The 23302-nt window shown below is 35.1% G+C and overlaps 1 protein-coding gene across 1 annotated transcript in view; it reads right to left on the minus strand.

Moving 5' to 3' along the window:
- Smp_122030 (sh3-containing grb2-like protein 1 (endophilin II)) overlaps positions 1-23302 on the minus strand; it is a 34261-nt gene that overhangs the window by 1851 nt on the left and 9108 nt on the right. Inside the window, exons 5-9 of the mRNA XM_018795058.1 lie at positions 18556-18656; positions 15162-15265; positions 12729-12740; positions 607-722; positions 39-145 (exon numbers count right to left, since the gene is read on the minus strand). Of these exons, the coding sequence (XP_018649408.1) occupies positions 39-145; positions 607-722; positions 12729-12740; positions 15162-15265; positions 18556-18656 (440 nt within the window). The remainder of the gene's footprint in view (positions 1-38; positions 146-606; positions 723-12728; positions 12741-15161; positions 15266-18555; positions 18657-23302) is intronic.

Raw genomic sequence — 23302 nt, forward strand, 5'->3', positions numbered from 1 at the left:
TACCATAAATAAAATAAAATAACATTTGAAAGGCATACCTGTTCAATTAAGTTAATCGAATCGCCCTTACAAAAAGATAGTTCAAAAGGACTTTCAGCGTTGAAATCATACAAGGCAACACATTGAGGTGTTCTGTTTGAATGATCTATATTAAGTTAGATGGGAAGGGGAGCAAACAAAAAAGATACACGATGAAAAAACTAAGATAATCTAGTTAGCTAAAAATGAACTAATCATGTATTATACATTCTAAGGAAAACAATTTCTTCAAAAGAGAACATTTTCAGAGTCGTTTACATTTTACTTAGGAAGCAACTTAGTTTACCAGTGGTATATTCAATGAAATGATGGCTAATTCCTACAACTCAACGTAAACGAGGTCAGTTTAATTTTCAGTAGTTTAGTGTTAACATCACAGACTGTAAAACTAAGTGATACGGGTTTGAACCTCACAACGAGGATCAGTTCTCTTAAGACTATAGGTATGCCTTATTGACAAGTGTCAATCAGCTCGAAACCTACGTCCAAGGTTTTCTAGCAGTTATTTTTAACCACCCCATATTAGAATATTACGTAAAAAAGTGTGCTAATCAAGCAAAAACATACCATCGTATTTTGGCTTCATTTGGAAATTTGCAGAATCGTGATATAATGAAGGTATATCTGGTAAAGCATTATTTGAACTAATAGGATATGGAGTTTGTCGTCTTGCATGATCACGCCTGAAAAAAGAAACACATCTGCAGTACACTAATGACATATTTAGGATTTGGTAAATAAAGAGCTGAATACCTGAAAATCACCAGTATTGTAATCTATTAAATTCTCAATTTGAAAAAAATTCTGTTGAAAGGGAAAGCATTTTCCTTTCAATAAATCTGTTTGTAGTTATATTACTTCTTTAAAAAATACTGCTGAAGAACAAGACGAGTAGTTGGAGATACTAGTATGCTTTAAACATCATCCTTGGTGGTCTAGCTTCAATTGACTCATGATTTCAACTATAAAAATTACTAAAATCTCCACAAAAAACCGCTTCTGATAATAAACATATGCTCACTAATGACTGGCTTTAAGAGATATTTCCTGGAGTTCTAGTGAGAAGCCGTAACAAGTGGAGTTTAACCAGGTCTGTTGTGAGATAGTAACTCGCTGAAGACAGTGGTGGACGGTTGCTCGATTTTGTGGATTGGTTGAAATTAGACATTAACACCGTTGGATGCCGACTCAGTGGTCTAGTGGTTACGTGCTCGTGAGCGAGACTGGTAGGTCTTGGGTTTGAATCTCGCGAGGCGGGATCGTGGATGCGCACTGCTGCGAAGTCCAATAATAGATTGAAACGGCCGTTCAGTGCTTCCAGGTTTTCCATGGTGGTCTAGCTTTAATTGACTAATGAAATCAACTACAAAATTACTAGAATATCCACAAAAAACCCTTCTGATAATCAACATTCTTCTGTCAACAAATTAGACTTATTTATTCCGTAGTTTACTCATAGTCATTACACTATAGACATTAATTTTATGCTGGTTTAATTCAAAACAATTTGCAGATTGTAGGTGATCGTAATAATTAAATAAATTAACTTTATAAATAATAAAATGTCGAAAATAAGTACAATCAACTGATGTTTATAAAACACTATATAATAATGTTGAAAAGCCACCCAAATGCCCCGGTACAACTGAAGGTGAAGAGTCAGCTCTCCCTTTCGAAATGTCCTCATATGGCCAAGCATAAGTCCTTCTTATTGTCTTCACGGGGCGGGGATGTTTACAAAATTGAAAGGGCGAAAAGCGGATGTCTGGGGCTTAAACCAGGTTGGTAAATACGGAAATTTCATCCACAGGAGTCGGAAAAACCTCATTTCAAACCATGGTGTACATGGGCTCCACAATCCAAAGTAAGAAATGGAGTATGAACCTATTCTTAGTCACCGACTACCATGGAACCTCACCTCTCAACGTTACTCCATTGCCTTATAGATGAGATCTTTAAGTCAAAGGGTCAGAGAGTAGCTCCATAGAAAAAAACCACCTACTTCGGTTTACGCACCCGGATAGTATCTCAGCCTACAAACAAATTGAATGATAATTATTTTGTGTGACGCATATATATTTTGGTGCCCATTTGTACCAATGTTTATAAGTTTAGACAAATGTTTAAATAAAAAAAATATGGAAACTATATCTAGGCAACCAAATATTGGATTAAAATTAAATTTGAACGGTTATTAGGTCTTGAGTGCAGTTAAAGGTGTGAAAACGATCATCACTTCCCGGTTGCCCAGACAGTGGGAGGGTTCTTCTAGAGGTATAGTTGGTCTTAGTGACCTGAGAGCGTCACCGCACCGCTCAAGGGACAACTGCTTGAGGTCGGTTACACACAACCTTTTTGTGGGTAATTTTTGTGTTAACTCCGTACTTGTTGGGACCTTACCAACGGAGACGGAAATCTGTGGGATAAGACGAAGTGTACATTTTTGAAGTCGACCTTTTCTAACCCCACCCTTCCTTCTATCAGATTTTAGTGAGATAATCTGTAATTTTCGTGTTAAGTACATTCGATTGTCCCTACTCGTGTTCTCATTCACTACAGTAGGATATCGAAGAACGATTGTTCCAACTAGTACAGCTCGATCGGTTAATCACGATAGCCAAGCCCGACCATCACATCAGGGTAGCAGCAACGGTCGGGTTTACGGTTAGTAAGTACTATTTAGATCAAGTAAAATAGTATAGATGTAGCTGTCTACAATAAATAAACTGTAAATTATGAACTATAATATAAAGTTAAATAATATCTTCAAAGCAATATACGATGTTATTTAACCTTTATTTCAGAACCAAGTATACATTGAAATAAAAGTAAACAATATTGAACTATTACTTGGCTGTCTAGACTAACAAATCAGTTCAGTTTCCGACAAGTAGCCAAATGTCATATAATCAAACTGTGAAATTCAACAACTTCCCCAAACCCCCTATACCGAATAGTTACCATGTGCCCACTGGTGAATAATTTCCAAGGGCAGCTACAGGAGTTAGAGCAAAAATTTGTGACCAGTGGAGTTCAGGCATGTTGGATGTGAGGTAGTTAACCACCACTGACATTGGAAGACAGCTGCAAAATATCGTGGATTGATTCAAATTAAACAAGTGAGCCAGTGAACGCTGGCTAGGAGTTTGAGAAGTTAGGCGCTCCTCACGAACCCTGAAGGTCCTGGGTGAGGACTGATGAGAATCCCCGTTTTAAAACAAAATAGCTGTCCAGTACTTTTTTGGCTCTAATGATTATCTAAGATCAGTCCATGATGTAAAATATGGAATTTTCCAACCTCTACAATAATAAGTGAAATGCAAATAGAATTGACTGAATCAGGATTTAAATGTTTTAGGAATAGTAGACTCAGATCCCAAGTAATAAATAAGACCAGCAAATAGAATACATGAAAATCTGTTTGGTTATTTATCTTATAGTACACAATAATTTAGGGTTGGACATCAAAAAACGATTGCTTTAGAAATCAGTGCTTGGAGAAAAAGGTAGCTACAAAGCAACAATGAATGTACACATTATGTAGTTGTTATGATAAAGGCAACAGCCAAAGAAAATTTACATTTATGAAGCATGTAAAATATCAAATGATCTAAATCGGTGCATCTCCATCGAATAGGATCAACATAATAAATATGTAGATAGAAGAATCTATAGACAAAATATCAACACCTGAACCGTCATAAAGAAAATGTTACCACTATAAGTAAACTTGTGAAAAAACTGATTGGAAAAAAGCATTTAAGAATTTTCAAACACCACTTAACGAAATCACTTCGAATTACATAATTTGTTAAATATTTGGTATATTCAGCACGTTCTTTGAAGAGTTATTCAGTCTAGAGCTAACCGAATACGTGAAAACAAGAGTAAGGATGTTAAGATGAAAAAAGGATTATTTGTTGAAGTTAATGGAAGGTGATTTTAAACATATGGAGTAAAACATAAGTCTGAAAACAGATTCTATTCAAACTTCACCAGTAGTCCTTGAACAGAGAGCCTGTACATGGTTATCGCCATTCATATCCAACGTAAAACCAGGCATATATGTGCATCGTTCAAAGATGTCATACCACAAATCCCAGAGTGGCAAAATTAGCAACAATATCAGTAGTATTAGAAAAGATTAGGTGCAATACAAGTAAAAAAAGATATAAAATTTCAGGACTCAGGTTTTAAAAGGAGATAAAAAGTGAACGAACCTGTGTCAATGAGAACGATTCTGAGCTGCGTTACCCAAAGTCCCTAGTTACTGGTTATAATAATCAAGTGAACCCAAACCAGGCAATCTACACCTATTACAATGGTTCAGTTTAATTCACAATGGCTTTACGAAAGGTTAATGTATTTCTTTCGTACGCACTCTTTGATGACAGACAATGCCACAGGCCTATCGATTAACGGAACCGAATACAGCCTTAAGGTAAAAAAATGTTATTACTTATGCCCCTATCAATATATGACGTGACGATACTGCCAATTAGAGAACAGTGAATTATCGACCGGACCAATGTCGCACACAACCCGTACGAACAGTCTAGAGTCCTTATCGGTCCTTCTTTCTGCCAGCCCTGCCTGTTAAGTCCAGAACACCTATCTCAGCCTCCGCGATAAGAATAATTTATTTCGAGCATACTGGGTTTACATACAAACCAAACAGACCATATTGTACCATAAAATAGAAAAATACATTTGTACAAGATTCAGTCAAAAGTGACTGTGGTTGTAAGAGACGGTAATTGATAGACTGGATATAACTCAAGAACGGTAAATTGTATAATAAGTCTATGGGTCAAAATGAAGCTTATAATAGGAGAAACATGAATATGCATAGTTTAGCTAATTAAAAATTATATAATAAGAATATATGTATCGTAGTGGTCCATAAATAGTTTTCAAAAGTTACCGTTCATAATTCTCGTCGGGATGTAACAAAATACAACTATGGTTGAGAGGGAGTAAGTATGTCTATGTTTCCGAAACCGATGAAAGGTGAATACTTGGTCCACACATTCAATTCAGGTGTGAAACCAGACTCGTTTTTCCGAGTTCGCTCTTCACGATCCCTAATTAAGTGTTGGATGGTTATTGAGACTAGTATTTTAAACACTATATAAGTCAAACTGATTCTTCTGTGGTTACCACAAGAGGGTTTTTGTCCCTTTTTAAAGCCTGGGACGACCAAAGATCGAGATTAGTCAGATAAGACTTCGTTCAGTTCCTAGATCCTGGCTAATATCTCAGTCAATCTAACAGCTAAAACTAGAGATCACCATGCTTAAATCCCTCGTAATTTAATAATTCAGGGATTGTCTGCAGATCTTCATGGCTTTAGATCATTTATGGATTTCTCAACTTTATTGAATGCCAATTTCCTCCCAATTAACCAACCAGTTATAGCCTATTATTATGACAAAAAACCAGTCAACAAGATAAAATAAAATATGCGAAAAGCAGAAATAAATAGTAATATTGTGGTGTGGGCTACTTATATCCACACAAGTAGTATGTAGCGCTGGTTGGGCATTGGATGTATTACGGTAGAAGATCGATAAGGAAAGAATCAAAACGGAACGCAATTGATACGAAAATGCATGAACAATAATGATCGGAGACTATGGAGTGATATTTGCAGAAGAAATGATCAAGATTGAGACAATTGATTGTTATTTTGCAAATTAACTGTTTACTGTATTTTAGTGAGATAATCTGTAATTTTCGTGCTAAATACATTCAATTGTCCCCAATCGTCTCCTTGTTCACTACAATATTACTAACAAGAATTGTTACATATTTTGAACACGTGACAATACAGGATAAGGTTACAAGGACAATTAATGAGATAAACTAGTAAATTGGCTTACACAGTGATATAAAAATAAGCCAGTAGAGCAATGTACATAAATAATCTACTAGTCAATTAAAATTTGAATATTTTTATAACTAATGTAACTAAACGTAAAAAGATACAAACATATTTAACGACTAGAATAATGAAATGAAAATTAACTAATGAGAAAGTGTTTTATCAAGCATTGACCTAGTGCGTATACGTACATATGCATACCTTGACAGATTAGTGTTAGTTGATATTACAAGGGTGAATTATTTCAGTGTCCAATTATACAAAATTTTATGTGAATTAAATAAATACATCTAAAACTAAATAGATTTACGTTCAAGCAGATGTTAGTGAAATCATGAACTAATCAATGTTAGATCACCTTTGAAAACCTGAGAGCACTGGAGGGATGCTTTATCCTAGTATGGAACTCCTCAGCAGTGTGCATCCACCACCTCGTACGCGGGAATCGAACCCAAGATTTCCGATCTCGCTCATGAGCACTTCTAGACCACTGAGCTAGAATTCAATAGTGTTATTGTCTAACATCAATCAATCCGTCTATTGCTCACAGGTTTTCAACAGTGATTTTAATGAAACTTAACAATCTCCACAACCCTATGATTACAATTCAAGTAGATAGATTGCCAGAATCAAAGTACGTGAAGCAGTGAGGTGTAAAATATGCAATCTAATGGTTTTAAGTCAAATTACTAACTAACTATATATATATATATCCCAAAAAGATCGACTATGAAGAAATAACTGACTTTTAATATTTTCTTAATTACATGTTCAATAGTGTCAAAAACCAGCTTTCGATATCCTTGTAACACAGCCTTCTTACTTTCCAGCTGTACGATTATAAACAAACAATAGTGGAGCGGCGACTCACTGGTAAAGACGTCCACGTTACAGTCACTAATTCGCGGAATCGAAATCTGTTTGGCCGACAGGGTGGCATAACTAGCTTGAGGTCAAGTACAAGTACTATCTGGTAAATAAGCATATAGCTAGTGAATAGTTAACTGAATAGTAAGATTTAATAGCGTCAAAGAACAATTTACTACCATTTTTTTTCCAAACAACAGCAAAAGTTTTGTAAATTAAGCAAGTATCACAGAAAATAATGCACCATTCATACAAAAGAAGCACCAACATTTATATACATAAAAAATGAGATGCAATTTATTTTTCACTGAATATTGATTACAGAATTTTTTGGGACGTACCTGTGATCAAAACCCCGACATGCAGAAAACTTATACTTAAAACTATTTTAAACTAAGATAAGAAACTAAAGGTGAAAAATTACAAGTGAAGATCCGAGACTCAATTGTTGACCACGATAAAAACTTGACAGTTTGGATAAAATATTAAAATGCATTAAAACCATAATTTGGAAGATTAGAATGAAAACATAAATCAATTATCAGCTGGGATTTATTACTCAGGTTTCAGAACAGTGACTAAACAATTAAGGAAGCAGCTATTTCATATAACGTAATCATCATTATCCTAATTATTGAACATTAGTCGGTAACTCTGGAATAAGAGACTAGGTGTATACACATCAAGGTATTCTCAAAAGTCCATTAAGCGCAAAACACAGACACATAAATATCTTCTAGCAATCACGCATGATTGCTAAACTTCACGAAATTAACTCATTCCCATGGTTCAGTTATGCAACAAAACAGAAAAAGAAAGCGGATAGAGGAAACTATCAAAACAACTGATAATAAAATATTATGTAGGAGATTAATATATATTGGTTGCTTGAGTCTACCTAACCATATTGAGGATTGTAATCGATCAGCCTCTCACTGGTATACATAGATTTTGTGCGGATTGGCTCCATATTGTCGAAACGTTACAAGCAAATTAAGCATGGAATGGATAGTGCTGGTGGGCGACCTATGCTCATTCACAAGGTTCAACAGGTGTAAGTAAGTAACAATACTATGAAAATTCCGATATGAAAAGAAATGTAATTTCTCCCATGTGATTATGGTTATGCTCACTGAACTACTTTTTTTACCGTTAATAAATATTAATTTATTCATACCACTAAATAATCTTATCTTTGTTCGTACATGTCATCTGAAAAATTAACTGTACATTCTAGGGTTTAGTTCACTGTATATCAGTTTTTTTTAATTTCTTCGGTTTTATTTTTTTTGCTCCTGTGTTTATAATACGATTAGGTGAAAACGTACTGTCAGATACCGCTTAATCTGTTCCAGTGAACCTTCATATTATTTGTGTACACGTGTATACAATGTATTACAAAAACTGATAAGTTTATGCGTCTAGTATATTTGTCCTTTATCCAGTTGATAAATGAATGAATTGAAACTGTTAATTAGATATTTTTTATTGGAAGCATTGATTTCATAGAATTCCACATGATGTAGGTGTTGTTACTGTCGTCCACAATGACAATAAGAGCTATTTAATGAAACCAAATAGTTTAGAGAACACAACACCAAAAGCATCCACATGAGCTGTAAATCTTCCCCATCATTCACAATAAGTACAGTAAATCACGCAATGAAAACATTTAACAATGAATAACATTAGTTGATAAGTTCATACGGTGTTTTGTCATTTAGAACCAGTCTCTGCATTTTTGATAAATAACTGTTTGACGATTGATTTCTTTTCTGATGCAATTGTTGGATATATGTTTATAATGCCATAACAAATGATGGAGTATAGTAGTGGTTTTCATTCAGTTGGTAGAATTTTCTAATCTCTTTTTACCCACTTCAGTCTTGCCTGGAAGATAATCGTCATATTTAAATTGTAGTTGGTAACCAGAGTTATAAATTCCGACATGTTGAATGAGTATTACACTGATAGGTGTCTGGAATGCACATGTTTCCTTGATAATATGTTACTTTGTTAAATTTTTGTTTTTAACGTTGTTTTGATAATGATCTTCTGAACATTCGATCTTTTAAGAGATGGTAAAATCATTTTCTGAAATTCGTGTATACAATTTATTCAGCAAAGTATTTCTATCTTTGTATTTCTCAGCCTTTTCATATTGACTGACTATATATAGATATTTGTTAATTTGTCAACTAGCGCTGATTGTTTAAGAATGAACCAGTCCTAATTCAGATCTAATCTTGGACAGAAAATGAGGTTGTCAGGATTTTATCGAACTAGCATCATTATGATTGATATTGAATAGCTTAGTATTCTCGGACTGTTCGTTTTTTTTTCATGTTGTTTTCCACTATCTATCCTTTTATCGTTATTTTTCAAAATTCATTTACCCGATAAAATCTACTGACCAATAATTGGTTATGTTTTTTTTGTTTTTACATTGATTTTAAACCATTTAGTAAAACTATAAAAGCTTCATTCACCTTAAAATTATTTATTCAGATTTATGAAACAGTATAAAAACTAATACACACAATCTCCCTCTTAGACAATTGAAAATCATTTTGAATCATTTCAAATTTTTTGTTTATGATTCATTGTAAAAAATTTCTCCACTTGTAAAACAAGAACGTCTATCATCTTATTTACACAGTTCATAAATTCTATTTCCAATATCTAATTCGTTGTACTAAATCATTATTTAGGTTAGTAAATAACACATTTTACTGTAAATGTTCGTCTGTGTACGTGAGTAGTTGTTTGTTCGTTTACTTGCATGCTCTATTCCTTACGTGAAGTCATTATCTACACTTGACTTAATACTTCAGTTTATACTATTTTTATTTCAATATTCAATCTCTTCTACATGAATAGGCGGAGATGGATAGTGACTAGGTAAGTAATTGAGAACGTGAGTTCCGTCCTAGTCGGAGCTCGTCAGCTGGGTGTATCTGCATTCTAAAGTTGATGGTCATCCTAAAACTCTGTACTAGGTTGAAGTCCCGAAGTGAACATCAACTTTGGAATTTCAAGGTGAGGGGAGTTTTAAATATGACGATTATCTTCCAGGCAAGACTGAAGTGGGTAAAAGAGATTAGAAAATTCTACCAACTGAATGAAAACCACTACTCTACTCCACCAATCACCAAAGAAATTTAAAAAATTGATATACAGTGAACTTAACCCTAGAATGTACAGTTAATTTTTCAGATGACATGTACGAACAAAGATAAGATTATTTAATGGCATGAATAAATTAATATTTATTAACGGTAAAAAAAGTAGTTCAGTAAGCATAACCATAATCACATGGGAGATATTACATTTCTTTTCATATCGGAATTTTCATAGTATTGTTACTTACTTACACCTGTTGAACCTTGTGAATGAGCATAGGTCGCCCACCAGAATACTCTATCCAACTCGGTTTCGGATAATCCTTTCCGCTTATTTCCAGTTGCGATTCATCCTTTTCATGTCTACTTCCGATTCCCCACGCACTTTCTTCTCTGATATTCATCTTCTTTGTTTCCCTTCACGATTCCAAGTTAGCGCTTGCCTCATAATTAAGTGCAACGGTCTCTGTAATGTATGTCATATCAACCTCCAACATCCTTTCCTAATTTCCTCTTCACATCGAAGTTGGTTTGCTCTCTCTCTCATAGTAGGTTGTTGCTGATGGTATCCGACCAACAGACATTGAGTATGTTACGTAAACAATTATTTATAAATACTTGTACATGTTTGATGATGATTGTAGTCGTTCTCCAAGTTTCAGCTCTGTACAGTAGAACTGACTATCTTGACTTTCGTATTGAATATTCTCACTTTGATATTGGTTGAGAGACAGTTGTTTTGAGTTTCATATGTTGTTCAACTTCAGGAATGTTGTACTTACTTTGTGAATCCTTTCCCTTACATCTGCATCGGATCCTCCTTGTTCGTCGATGATGTTGTCCAGATAGGTAAGTGAAAGTTTCCACCTGTTCAAGCAGAGTTTCACCATCAAGTGTGATTGGTTTGGTTGGTGTTGTCCGCTATGTACAAGCATTCAGTAATGTGGATGGGACCTAGATGTTGAAATTATTTATCTAGTACTCTTTAAAATACTTAACTAAATCGATGGAGGATGTGATTTTAAACACATAATCTACGTAACTCAGACAAACAAAAAGAGAAAACAACCAAAATCTACACCAAAACACCGATTCGTGTATTGACAAATGAAATTGAGCTTTCCATACACATTGACATACATAGGAACATATAAGCACATACATCCAAATATAAGTACGAAGAAAGTTGCATCAAACTGACTGATGTTAAAATTATGTAAACTAAACTACTAAGTATGCTTTTTTTCATTCAAAAAAAGGAAGTACATTAAGTACATTAACGTAAAACAATAATGATAATGTGAAAATAAATCATAAAGTGAGCTGTTGAAGTATACTCTACCAGATATTTTCTGTCTTTATTTTCTCACATAAAAAAAACAAAACCATTTCAGTAATTCAAGAGTAAAACAGTGCATTGAACAAGTAAATAAATGAATCACATCTACATACAGAAGACAGACAGCGATTAAAGGAGATCGAATTATTCGTCTACTGGAAAGTATTTTAAAATAGTTATTATTAATTAACTACTAGTGAAATTTATAAGTTAATGGAGTAGACTCATGAAATATAAAATAAGAAAGATTGGTTCAGCGAACAGTTCTCTTCTCGGAGAATGCATTTTCAAAATTGTACAGTCGCAATGAGGTAGAATAAACAAGCGCATAAAAACGTCATTTTTGTTAAGGAAACTAATAATAATTTTGTTGTTGAGAGCTTGAATATTCTTCATCACGAAGAAAGATAAGAAAATTATAATTGGGAGGAGAAGGCTCAGCGTGATAAGATAAAATGTTGAAATTGAGATGAACTGTAATCAGAAGGACCATAGAAACAGAAATAAACCAGTTTCGGGTAAAAAGTCTACGGCGAAGATAGATGGGAGAAAAGTACGAAGAAAGAGAATCATGAAACGTTAAGACCATGGTAAAATAAGAGGTTTTACCGATTTCTTTTAGACATATAATTCTGGGTTTTCCAGATGTATATCTATTGCTTGCTCAATGTTAAGACGATACAATATAATTGCTTTCGGTAGCTTTCTACATATCTTGTAGATGACTTGGAGCCCAGAGTCCGCTTTGACTGAGTGACCTTTGTTCACAACGTGTTCGATTACTGAGTCATTTCCGCCTCTTTTTTTTAGCCACGCCGGGTAATATTCTTGAATTCTTTTGGATTAAGTACGCATCAAACGACTTATATACCTGGCTCCACATGAACAGGCAAATTGATAAATGGACATAGATTTAGTCAGTTGAGATAGTATATCCTTAAGATCATTGATGAACATTGATCGACTGAAAAACAGTATTTGCGAAGTTGCTGGGAAGAACGTTCTTTTTAGAGAATCGCGAATTCTCCTCTTTAGGGTGTCTGTAATTCTATCACCCTTAAAATGGAGGTGTTTTCTTCCCAACCGAGGTTATTTGTGCTTTAAGCGGTTTAAGTTTCATATTCTTCTCAATAAATTTTAATGAGAACGAATAAATTTGAATAACTCTCATATTGTTGTAATTCACAATATGGAATTGTTTGGCATTTTACAGCCGCGTGGGGATCCGATTACATTGAAGGTATTCAATGAGTTTCTCAAGTTTAATCCCCGTTCCACTGAGACAAAAACTTTATTTAAAAAATACAATTAAAGTGTATGTTTTCAGTTGATCATTTTGTTTCCTACATCAAATATAAATCAGAGTTTATCAGCCACAGTAACAATAACAAGTTATTTTAATAAACAGATTAGTTCATTTCCCCCCTATTTTTAAACAAAAAAAGCATTCTGACAGAAATACAGTACACAGACTTACGCATCCAACAATCTGAAAAACAATAAAAAGAAAGTATGATAAGGAAGACGTATACAATACTAATGAGTACAAATTATCACTATATATATATGATCTGTTGAAGATAGTTGAAAAACCTAGGTAGTTGTGTAAGTGCTAGTGTTGGATGTGGCGGGGGAGATTTACGTAAATGAGGTGAATACCAGAACAGCTTACACACGAATATGAAGCATTTGTGGCGCCTGGCTGTAAAATATTACGTCTAAAATCAGCCGGACTCTGTCGTATGCTCCTGCGTGGTAAGGATGTCTGGGGACTCTCTGGGTTCCGTCTTAATTGTCTCCGAAGGTGACAACGCCAGTTTAGTAACGTTGACATTTCACGTGTCCGTTTTAGGGAGCAATCGGTGTCACAATATTAAAACATCCGCTCCTGCAGTTTGGTCATGTTAGGGGTTTTCGCGTCGCGCGTTATTGAAAAGCGGTGAGACGCGGTCGATTTATATGGCGGGATACCAAAAAAGGTGGCTGTATAGGAGTCAGGTCCGTCATGACTTCTAACTGGGAATCATAGAAAATATACAGCTCAGTAACTTGAGATGCTATTAAGCATGGATCGAAATGGAAGCTAGTGAAGATCCTGGAGTAGGTTTCTTTTTGTTATTTATAAAAGTGAGCAAAATTCCCTCAATTGAACAAAGTCTTTCGTCACTGTATTTTTAACTGAAATGTATTTCTTATTAATGTAATCAGGACTTGATGATACATATTTATTGAAAACCAATCATTAAATAGTTTACCGAATGGAGGCAACAGCGATAAACAAACTGGTGATTTTGTTAGCATAAACAACTATCGCCGCTTTAACAGTTTACACATATCAAACAAGTAATTATGTGTAGAGAATATAGAGCAGGGAGAGGTTTAAAGAACACTAGATAAAGATATAGTTATTGATCTAAAACAAGTGAGGATCATTGGACCTCGATAACTAATCTAAATTAGATGGATGAAAAGGATATTTACTAAAATCCTATATGTTCAGGATTAGATAAAGTCTAAGAGTACAGTCAGACTTCAAGTACTTATAACTATGTGGTTGCATGATAATCTTAAAAGTTGTTGTTAGAAGTGTCAAGATTTAACAATTATGTGTTTAGACACCATGAAACACGCCATATAGCGTTAATTTCCAGTTTTATAGGGAAATGAATTAAGAAAAATAATGCAAGAATGTGAGAACAGTGAAGAAAACTGCCCAAATAAAAACACGATCAAAATATGTTCCATCCCATTCAAAATACATCTTACTATAAATGTATGATTAGAAACATTGTGATTTTGATTTAAACATCAATGTTGAATATTCTTTCCGCTTTCGACTATTTTTGCATCCTTCTAGTATCAGCAAACTATAAGTTATGGATGTTGTTGGAGTGCAACACATAAAACATGTTGAATTTGCTAAAAGCCGACGCTTCAGTATGATAGCAATAGATGAGCTAGAACATGGTAGACGATCAATCGACACAATAATTTGTGTTGAATTATTTATAAATACAAATGTTACAACACATTGTATGCACATTGTAATGTGATTTTTTTCATTTCTTTTCACTTGAGGAGTTATAGTGGATCTGTAGTTATATCGGTGAGAGATGTTTAGTTTACCATCTTACTTACTTACGTCTGTTACCCCTCGTGGAGGAGCATAGGCCGCACACCAGTATTCTCCATTCAACCCTGCCCTGGGCAATCTAGTTTATCATCAGTCAGGTAAATACGTTGAAACCGATACACTTGACAGACATACATGGTTGTTGTTAATGCTGAAATTGTCAGTGACTTCATTTCAATATGTTACAACACAAGTGTGTGGATAAACACCACAGAGGAACTATCAGATCAAGATGACATGATACATGACAACAAAATAACTCAGGAAAACATAACATTGATCACTACTTATAGCGTCTAGTACTGCCGCGCCTAAATGGGTTACTCTGGCTTTTGAACAGATTAATTAATTTATTCTTCTTAGTTCATTAGCCGTACACACATTGAAAATATCAACTAGTCGTTTTTAACCTTGACTGTGTTAATTTGAGCTAATACATATACTTATCATTTAATCTATTAATCACATGTACTTAGCTTATTTTTCTATTTGGGTGTAAATAGTGAGTCACACTCTGTCAATCGGGGTTGGTACGCTTACCTTCTTCTCCCCTTCGCTCCTCGTCTTAAAGTCTATTTGAGTAAACAAGCGCATGAAAGAAATTCATCCAACTTAATTCAAACATGGTTTTTAACTACCGCCGCCTTTCAAACAGAGTAGCTTAAGTAAAATGTACGGAAGTAATTGGAAGATTTATGTTCATGGCTCATTCGTAGTACGATCAAAAACGGATCTCGGGCCACTAAAACCTCCAGTAGTATACTAAAATAAACTAACCTCATTTCAAGTCCTCCATGTAGATCGGATAAAATTCGAGCAGCATCCTGATAGAAGCTTAATTGAGCATTAACGAAATTAGACAAAGTCTTGATCTGTTCAACCTTGATGTTTGTAACGAATTTATGCATGAACAAAATGTGAGCACGTTAAATAGATAGTGATAATAAGTGTAAATCAAAACTTAGTTAAATACAACAAGTAAAAGTCCATCATTGGACCAACTTGTTGAACAGATCGATGTAAATTTACTCCATATTGAAAAAAAATCAAGTTTAGCGATATTTACTAACTTCATCAAGTAATCACACACAAATTTATATCCTGTATTATGAAATTACATTTCACAAATGATGGTTACTGATAATTTGAATCGTAGCTGCTATCTTGCTGTGGCGATCGAACTTTTCTATCTTGATGACTCATTCAAGCTATACTGACTGAAACACCTGTTTCTTTAGGACCTCAGTCAGTCAGTCAGTTACAACGTAGAGCCAAGCACATATACGCATCGGTCCAAGTTGCCATACCTCGTTAGCACAACAAGATGAACACCAGATTCATAGATTTAGTTAATTTAGTGGTGGTAGTATATAAAGAAAGGTTGTATATAAGGATATAATATGGGATCTCATAGTTTAAGGGAAGATAAAGAGTGTATACACCTACGCCATTGTGATCGATTCTGAGCTATGTCACCCAGAGTCTCCAACCATTGGTTACGATAGTCACGCGGACCCCAACCAGGTAGTCTGCATCTACCAACATGGCTCAGACTAGAAGTTAGTGACTTCAAGCACTGATGCCATGTTTTGGTTTGGCCGCCCCTAACTCTCTTCCAACCATCCCCAATACTAGTCAACATTGCGCGTCGTGGTAATCGGTGTTCAGGCATACGTAACACGTGGCCCAACCATCTCAGTCGATGAAGATTCATGACCTCATCAACTGATTTACCATCATTCCCTAATACCCTGCGTCTAACCTCACTATTACTTACCCGGTTATCCCAGCAGATGCGAGCAATAATTCTAAGACATCTGTGGTCAAATACTAGTAACCTACGAGTATCTTCTACTCTTAATGGCCATGTTTCACAGCCGTAAAGTAGAACAGAGCGAACTGATGCGCAGTATACTCGTCCCTTAATTGACAGACGGATATCTTGCTTTCGCCATAGGTGACGTAAGTTGGCAAAAGCCAAACGAGCTTTTTGAATCCGTGCTGAGATTTCGTCAGACACCACCAACCCATTAGGGCTGATCAGACTTCCAAGATAAGTGAAGTTGTCGACGCGTTCGACTACTTCACTCCCTATCCTTAGTTCAGGTGTTGACGCAGGCCAGTCCTGGGTTGGTTGAAGAACGGTAAGACTAAAAGTAGAAACTCAAGGTACGAGAGCGAAGTCGTTCTACTGAAGGCACTAAGGTGTAAAATTATTACAGTCTTTCCTTTAGATAACTGACATCCTCAGTGATACTACCTTTTTCCAACCAAGAAAGAAAGGTAGGAACGTTCAGCTCTGAAAATACCACGCCCCATCTTACCCCACGGATTCCCGTCGCTGACGGCAAAGCCTTTAAAGTGTGCAGCTGACCACTAGGAAAACGATCGTGTTTGACCGGTCCTGAGCAGTTATCCCTTGGGCTATGAGGTCACGCTTCCAGGTAGTCAAGATCACTACTAACCCAGCTTCTTTTCAGGTTCCTCAAGAAGAAGTATCCTTCCAAGGTGTTTGACTTCTCATGCCATCCAAGAAAAAATACTTACATCCTCAAGATTAAATAAGTATTCATTAATCGTAAGACAGAAAGGAACCTTAGAATAAAAAATATTTCATCCATAAAATAACTACGATTTTCTGAATGGACATGTGATTACATCAATAAGCATATAGCTGTTAATCACGTTTTATAACTAGCAGTTAAACAACTAAAAAATGACAATTCAGGCTAATATAATTAATCTATCAAAAAATCGACAATAGATAAATACAATATAGTCATTATACTACAGTAATGAAAACACATTTAATAGAGCAGTTGCTGAGTTGCAATGTTGTACTTTTTTCCAGGTCTAATACATCAGTAAGCCAAATGTATAAGCATTCGCAAACTAATGGTTTAAGTAAACCGATTCAACGGCAAAAACAGTATATAAATATGAATTATTAACATAAAATAATCGTTATTTAAAAAGTCACTGACCCGATCGTAGCTGCCACCTTAACTTGATGACCAGGTTTGTTTATCGTGATGAATCAACCGGCTACATTGGCTGGAACACTTTTTTTAGGTCCCTCCATGCCAAGTAGGTTAGTTGGAGAAGTAGCAACTTAAGGTCGGTAAGGTCTTTTGAAGTACGGAGGTAACACATCAAGAACTTCCCATAAAAAGGGTGTGCATGATCGGCCCTAAGCAAGTGTTATTTGGGCTCTATGTTCACGCCCCCTGGTCGCCAACACCACCACTAATTCAGCTTCTTTTTCAGGTCCCTTAAGAAGAAATATCCTTCTATGGTGTGGTACACTGGGAAGTATAAACCCCACTTTATCAACACCCGAGATCATCTTGCTGACGATCGAATTCCTCCTTCACCTCTTAATAATTCCTCTATTCCCACGACTGACCCTTCTCGTATATCTTTATCACCACGCGCCACCAATACTGGTGATTTGAGCTCACGAAATGTTATTCCTAGTCTCCTGAAACCATCATCATCTGAGGTGAATGGGATTTGTGTTACTCATTCCCAACCTAAGAATAACTACTGTTTTTTCAGATCAACGCTTGCCCGTTGCTTGACACATACCGTTTTTGAATGTATTAATTTATTTTGTAAACACTACAGCCGAATTCCATATATGCTAATCAATCTGCAATCAAATATTAATGGCTGTTAAGACAATGCTATCAGCCTTAAATGATTGAAGTTTAACAAGGTGATGTACGAAAGATGACCTCAGCAAATCTTGAGGTAGGATTCAAAGCAAACTTTTATTAATACAAACAACAAAAGTATATGTATATCCTAAACTGACCAAGCTCGATGATGGAGACAAAACCAGTAACATGGATTCTCACTAATCCCTCAAAACTATCCAATATTAATAAATTCTATCACAAAGTTGAATCCAATACGTTAGCTGCTACAGTCCGAACATGATCGATCAGCACAAAAAGGATTAAATATGATATTGGTTACTAGTTCACATATACACATTGTATCGATCAACTGCTTAATTATTCTGATCATGTTAATTTTTATTGTCAGTTATTTTTTAATTGTGTCATGACAACAAGAATATCTACCTATTGGTGGAAAGATGAGCAAATACACAAAGGATAAATAAACATATATATATGCAAAAATAAATGCAAAATAATTTAATCACTTCAGTATCTAAAAAGTTCGACATAGCTGTTGTACTAGCAGCCAATGCGTCTTCATACTGAATTCTAGACTCCTCAAATGCTTGATCTGGTTGAGCTTTGGCTATTGTTATTTTGCGAATTATAGTTCCAGTGTAGATTATGAAAAAAGGAAAAAAGAGGAAACAATAATACAATACATTATAATGATGAAATTCAAAGGAATATATTGGTATAAACAAGTAATTTAAAATGTTTCAATGAATTTACACTTAAACACTTAATAGACCTATAAAAGGGGCAACTCATCAAGATACCAAGGAAAGTAGATCCGAGCAAATGTGAAAACTATACAGGCATCACATTACTATCAGTACCAGGAAAGGTTTTCAACAGTGTCGTCCAACAGGATGAAAGACTCAGTCGATGCCCAACTTCAAGATCAACACATCGCATTCCGTAAAGATCGGTTGTGCAAAGACCGAATCAATTGAATGGGATTCGTCACTATACATCAACTTCATTGACTATGCGAAAACATTTGATAGAGTGGATAGGAGAACCTTATGGAAACTTCTTCGACCCTATGGAGTGAGTAGCTGGGAAGATCATCAATATCATAAGGAATTCATACGACGGATTACACTGCAAAGTGGTGTGTGTAGGACAGCTGACAGACGCATTCCAAATTAGAACCGGAGGCAGACAAAGATTCTTACCCTTTCTCTCTGTCTTTCTTCTGGTAGTTGACTGGATTATAAAGATCCCCGATTCTGAGGGGAAGCACGGAACACAATGGACAGTTCGGAATCAACTAGACAATTTGGACCTGACAGACCATCTGGCCATTCACACTCATACACACCAACAAATCCCGGTGAAGACAGCCAGTGTAGCAGCAGCCTGTGCATCAGGATTCCTCAACATACAAAAGGGAAACACCAACATCCTCAAATACATAACAGAGAACACGAAACAAACCAATCACACTTGATGGTGAAACTCTGCTTGAACAGGTGGAAACTTTCACTTACCTATCTGGACAACATCATCGACGAACAAGGAGGATCCGATGCAGATGTAAGGGAAAGGATTCACAAAGTAAGTACAACATTCCTGAAGTTGAACAACATATGAAACTCAAAACAACTGTCTCTCAACCAATATCAAAGTGAGAATATTCAATACGAAAGTCAAGATAGTCAGTTCTACTGTACAGAGCTGAAACTTGGAGAACGACTACAATCATCATCAAACATGTACAAGTATTTATAAATAATTGTTTACGTAACATACTCAATGTCTGTTGGTCGGATACCATCAGCAACAACCTACTATGAGAGAGAGAGCAAACCAACTTCGATGTGAAGAGGAAATTAGGAAAGGATGTTGGAGGTTGATATGACATACATTACAGAGACCGTTGCACTTAATTATGAGGCAAGCGCTAACTTGGAATCGTGAAGGGAAACAAAGAAGATGAATATCAGAGAAGAAAGTGCGTGGGGAATCGGAAGTAGACATGAAAAGGATGAATGGTAACTGGAAAGAACTGCTCAGGATAGAGTTGGATATGTATGTGCATATATATAAGGTGAGAATTTTCGAGGAAATTTTTTTAAGAAACTGATTAATTTCACTACCAGTTAAATTTGTTAATTAGTAGATGACAAGTGATTAGTAAAAATCTACAAACAGATTGAATTCGAAACCCATAGACCCGCCTTCGACTATTCTTTCATGGGAACTGAAATATGGATAGACAACTATTCAATGTAACTATTGAAAATTCCTTCACTGATTTACATAAATGAATATGTAAACCACTAGTTATGCATTGAACGGACACACAATTGTTTTTTTTGCTAATTCGGTGATCACTTTGAGATTGAAAGATAAATTACTTAGACTAGCCACCTCTTTCTGTATTCATAATTTCAACCGCTCATGTGGAGCAAGTTATATTAGTAGGTGTTCTAGGAATTAGTATTTTCGGGCTCGTGAGCACCTCCTAGTGTGGCTAAGCAAAGGTTTGGTTAAAACTGTTAACAGCTCGGTTTTGGCTGATTGAGTACACACGAGAGCAATCATTCACAATAATATATCGTGTTAACAGCAATCTGTCTAAATTCGTCAAACTAAGAATCCTTCAGACGCCTGAAGCAATAGCTATTCGAATAAAAATGCCGGAGCTTTGCGTATAGAAGACGTCCGACCTCTCCTTTTACCGTTGGTCAACTTCTGGATTATTCAGTTAATAATCATTTTTATAATATGGTGTCGCAATTTGATTGATGTTCATTTTCATAGCTTGAACTTATTCACAAATCTTAACATTGTTATCATTATCATCATAACACTTGCAAACACCGAGAAATTTATTCAGCATCCACCCCTATTTACTAATTTGTACCCGATTCGTATTATTATACATATTACGTGATTCCTCATTTGCAATTGCATTATTATCTCTCTCACCCCATGTTAACCATATTTATTCTAATAATTAATCCCACAATTTCATTTGACGTATCAATGGTAGTAAGAAAGAATAAACATAAACAAAATGAATTCGCAGAATAGAATTATAAAATAACATTAGACTTAACAATCTAGGGGAAAGATAAATCGCTTAAGATTTTCAGCTGTCACATAATGTCTCAGACAATAGATCACAATTATGGAGTAGGTCTAGATCATTAGATGTGTCTCCATCGTATGGCTTAGATCAAGGTTAAGTAACCTTATGAACTTATGTTATGATTAGTTAGACCACCCCAAGCTTCTAGGCCACTCACCATTCCATGTCAAGGCAAAAGGTGGCAGCGCATGTGCATACACTTTGGTTGATGGAGGTTAACTGCATTAACGATCAATTTAGGACTTTTACCTAGTGTCCCACTTAAACCCCGATATCACTCATTCGATTGGTCCATCATACATGAGCAACGCTTCGGAGACATATACGATATGCTAATAATGACCTAAACACTTTATCTGCCTTTAAAAATCACGTTTCACAGTCACAAAGTTAAATAGAGCTCTGAGTAATCGCTTTTTGATAAATAAATGAATACCTCACATGCACTACAAATGGTGTAAGCTCGTGAAACCCGATGGGATCTTTCAAATTCGTCTCTAGACATCCTCAGCTACTACTAACTCACTAGACCTGATGAGACTTTGAAGGTCAATAGAGCCCGACCACTTTACTTCTAAGAGATTGATTTAAACCAGTTCTGAAAACAGTGTTAACTTACAATGAAAAATATTATGAAATTAACCAAATGCTCAAAAAACAAATAACAATTTGAGCAAGCGTTTCTAAACTACATTTATAACTCGTTAAACAATTAAGTTAGCTTAATGAATATGAAAATTCTTATTAATGTGTGAAATGAAATCTATAATTAGGAAAGATAACCGAATAAATGTATTAAAGTCATAAGTATATGAATTTACACACCAGCGAATAGAAAATAAGTGAGCGCAATGATCATAAATCACGGTGATGAATAATAAGGCATTAAAGCACTCACTTGTGAACGCATCTAGATTATGTTTTAGATACATAAATTTCAGAGCCATATTTTTACAGATAAATAATTTAAAAAGGATCAACATGTATACCTGCCTTGTAACTATGTTAAGGATTAAAATCTATTCAAAACAACAACACTTAACCAGTAATAATAAATTATGTTTAAACAAGGAATTAATCGGACACTAAATAGTACAGCGATAATGACTTTTTATAGTGAGTTTATTTCAAGAAACATTACAATTTCAAGTGATACAATGACTAAAGCAATGAACCTATGAAATAAAACCGGTTAATGTTTCAAGTATGGCATGGAAACGTCAATCATTTTGAGAGCCGAAATTCAAGATCAACTCAGTCTGAAACATTAAGCAAGTTAAGATTGTAATTAACAAATTTAAAACTACTAGCTCATCCATCATGTTATTCAAGTGGTTTTAGTGAGATCGATAGTGAAATTGGGGGGCTAACACGATGAGTCGGAATAACAGAAATATACCAACCAGCTTGTAATATGAACCTTAGTGACTTGACCGAACCTTGAACCATTGAAAAAATAAAACAAACGGTTTGTTCTGCACTCCAGCCGATGACAATATAGGGGAAAATGTGAGAACATTCTTACATTTTTCGGCATATCCTTTAGAACTATCTATTTAGGATCTATCGTAGGTGTGATATTCAAGTGATAGGTCAGACGTTGTGAGAATAAAGTTACAACTTAGTAGCAACAACTCTTAGAGACCTACGAAACGTCTGCTTCAAATGTACGGATTCCATATTTCCTCATAAGTATGGATAAACCGATAAGTCCAAACAAAAACTCCTGGTGGAATTGTGTATTGAGTCTCGCGTTCATTCTTTACATCAAAACAGTCATAGGGAAACAAAAAGAAGTAAAGTAAACAAGTGAACAATTACGCAAACGAAAAAACTAAAAATTGTAAGATACAATCTGATACATACTGACTAAATCCCAACAGAGGATAAAGAATAGCGAAACTAAAATCCAATTAAGGAGAGCAATAAAAACTGGCTATAAATTATAGTGTGAGTTTATAGGATTGACAATTGACTCTGACAACTAACTGGTTTGTAACTTTTATGCTATCACGCAAAAAAAATTATTTATGAGACAGTTTGCCAAATCTATCTGCTAATCAGATTACTATAATCGGTTACGTTATATGAATAAGATATATCAATTTGTTTTTAATTTATCGTATTAT

Source organism: Schistosoma mansoni, chromosome 1 (genome assembly GCF_000237925.1).
Source record: "Schistosoma mansoni strain Puerto Rico chromosome 1, complete genome".
Classification (NCBI taxonomy): domain Eukaryota; kingdom Metazoa; phylum Platyhelminthes; class Trematoda; order Strigeidida; family Schistosomatidae; genus Schistosoma; species Schistosoma mansoni.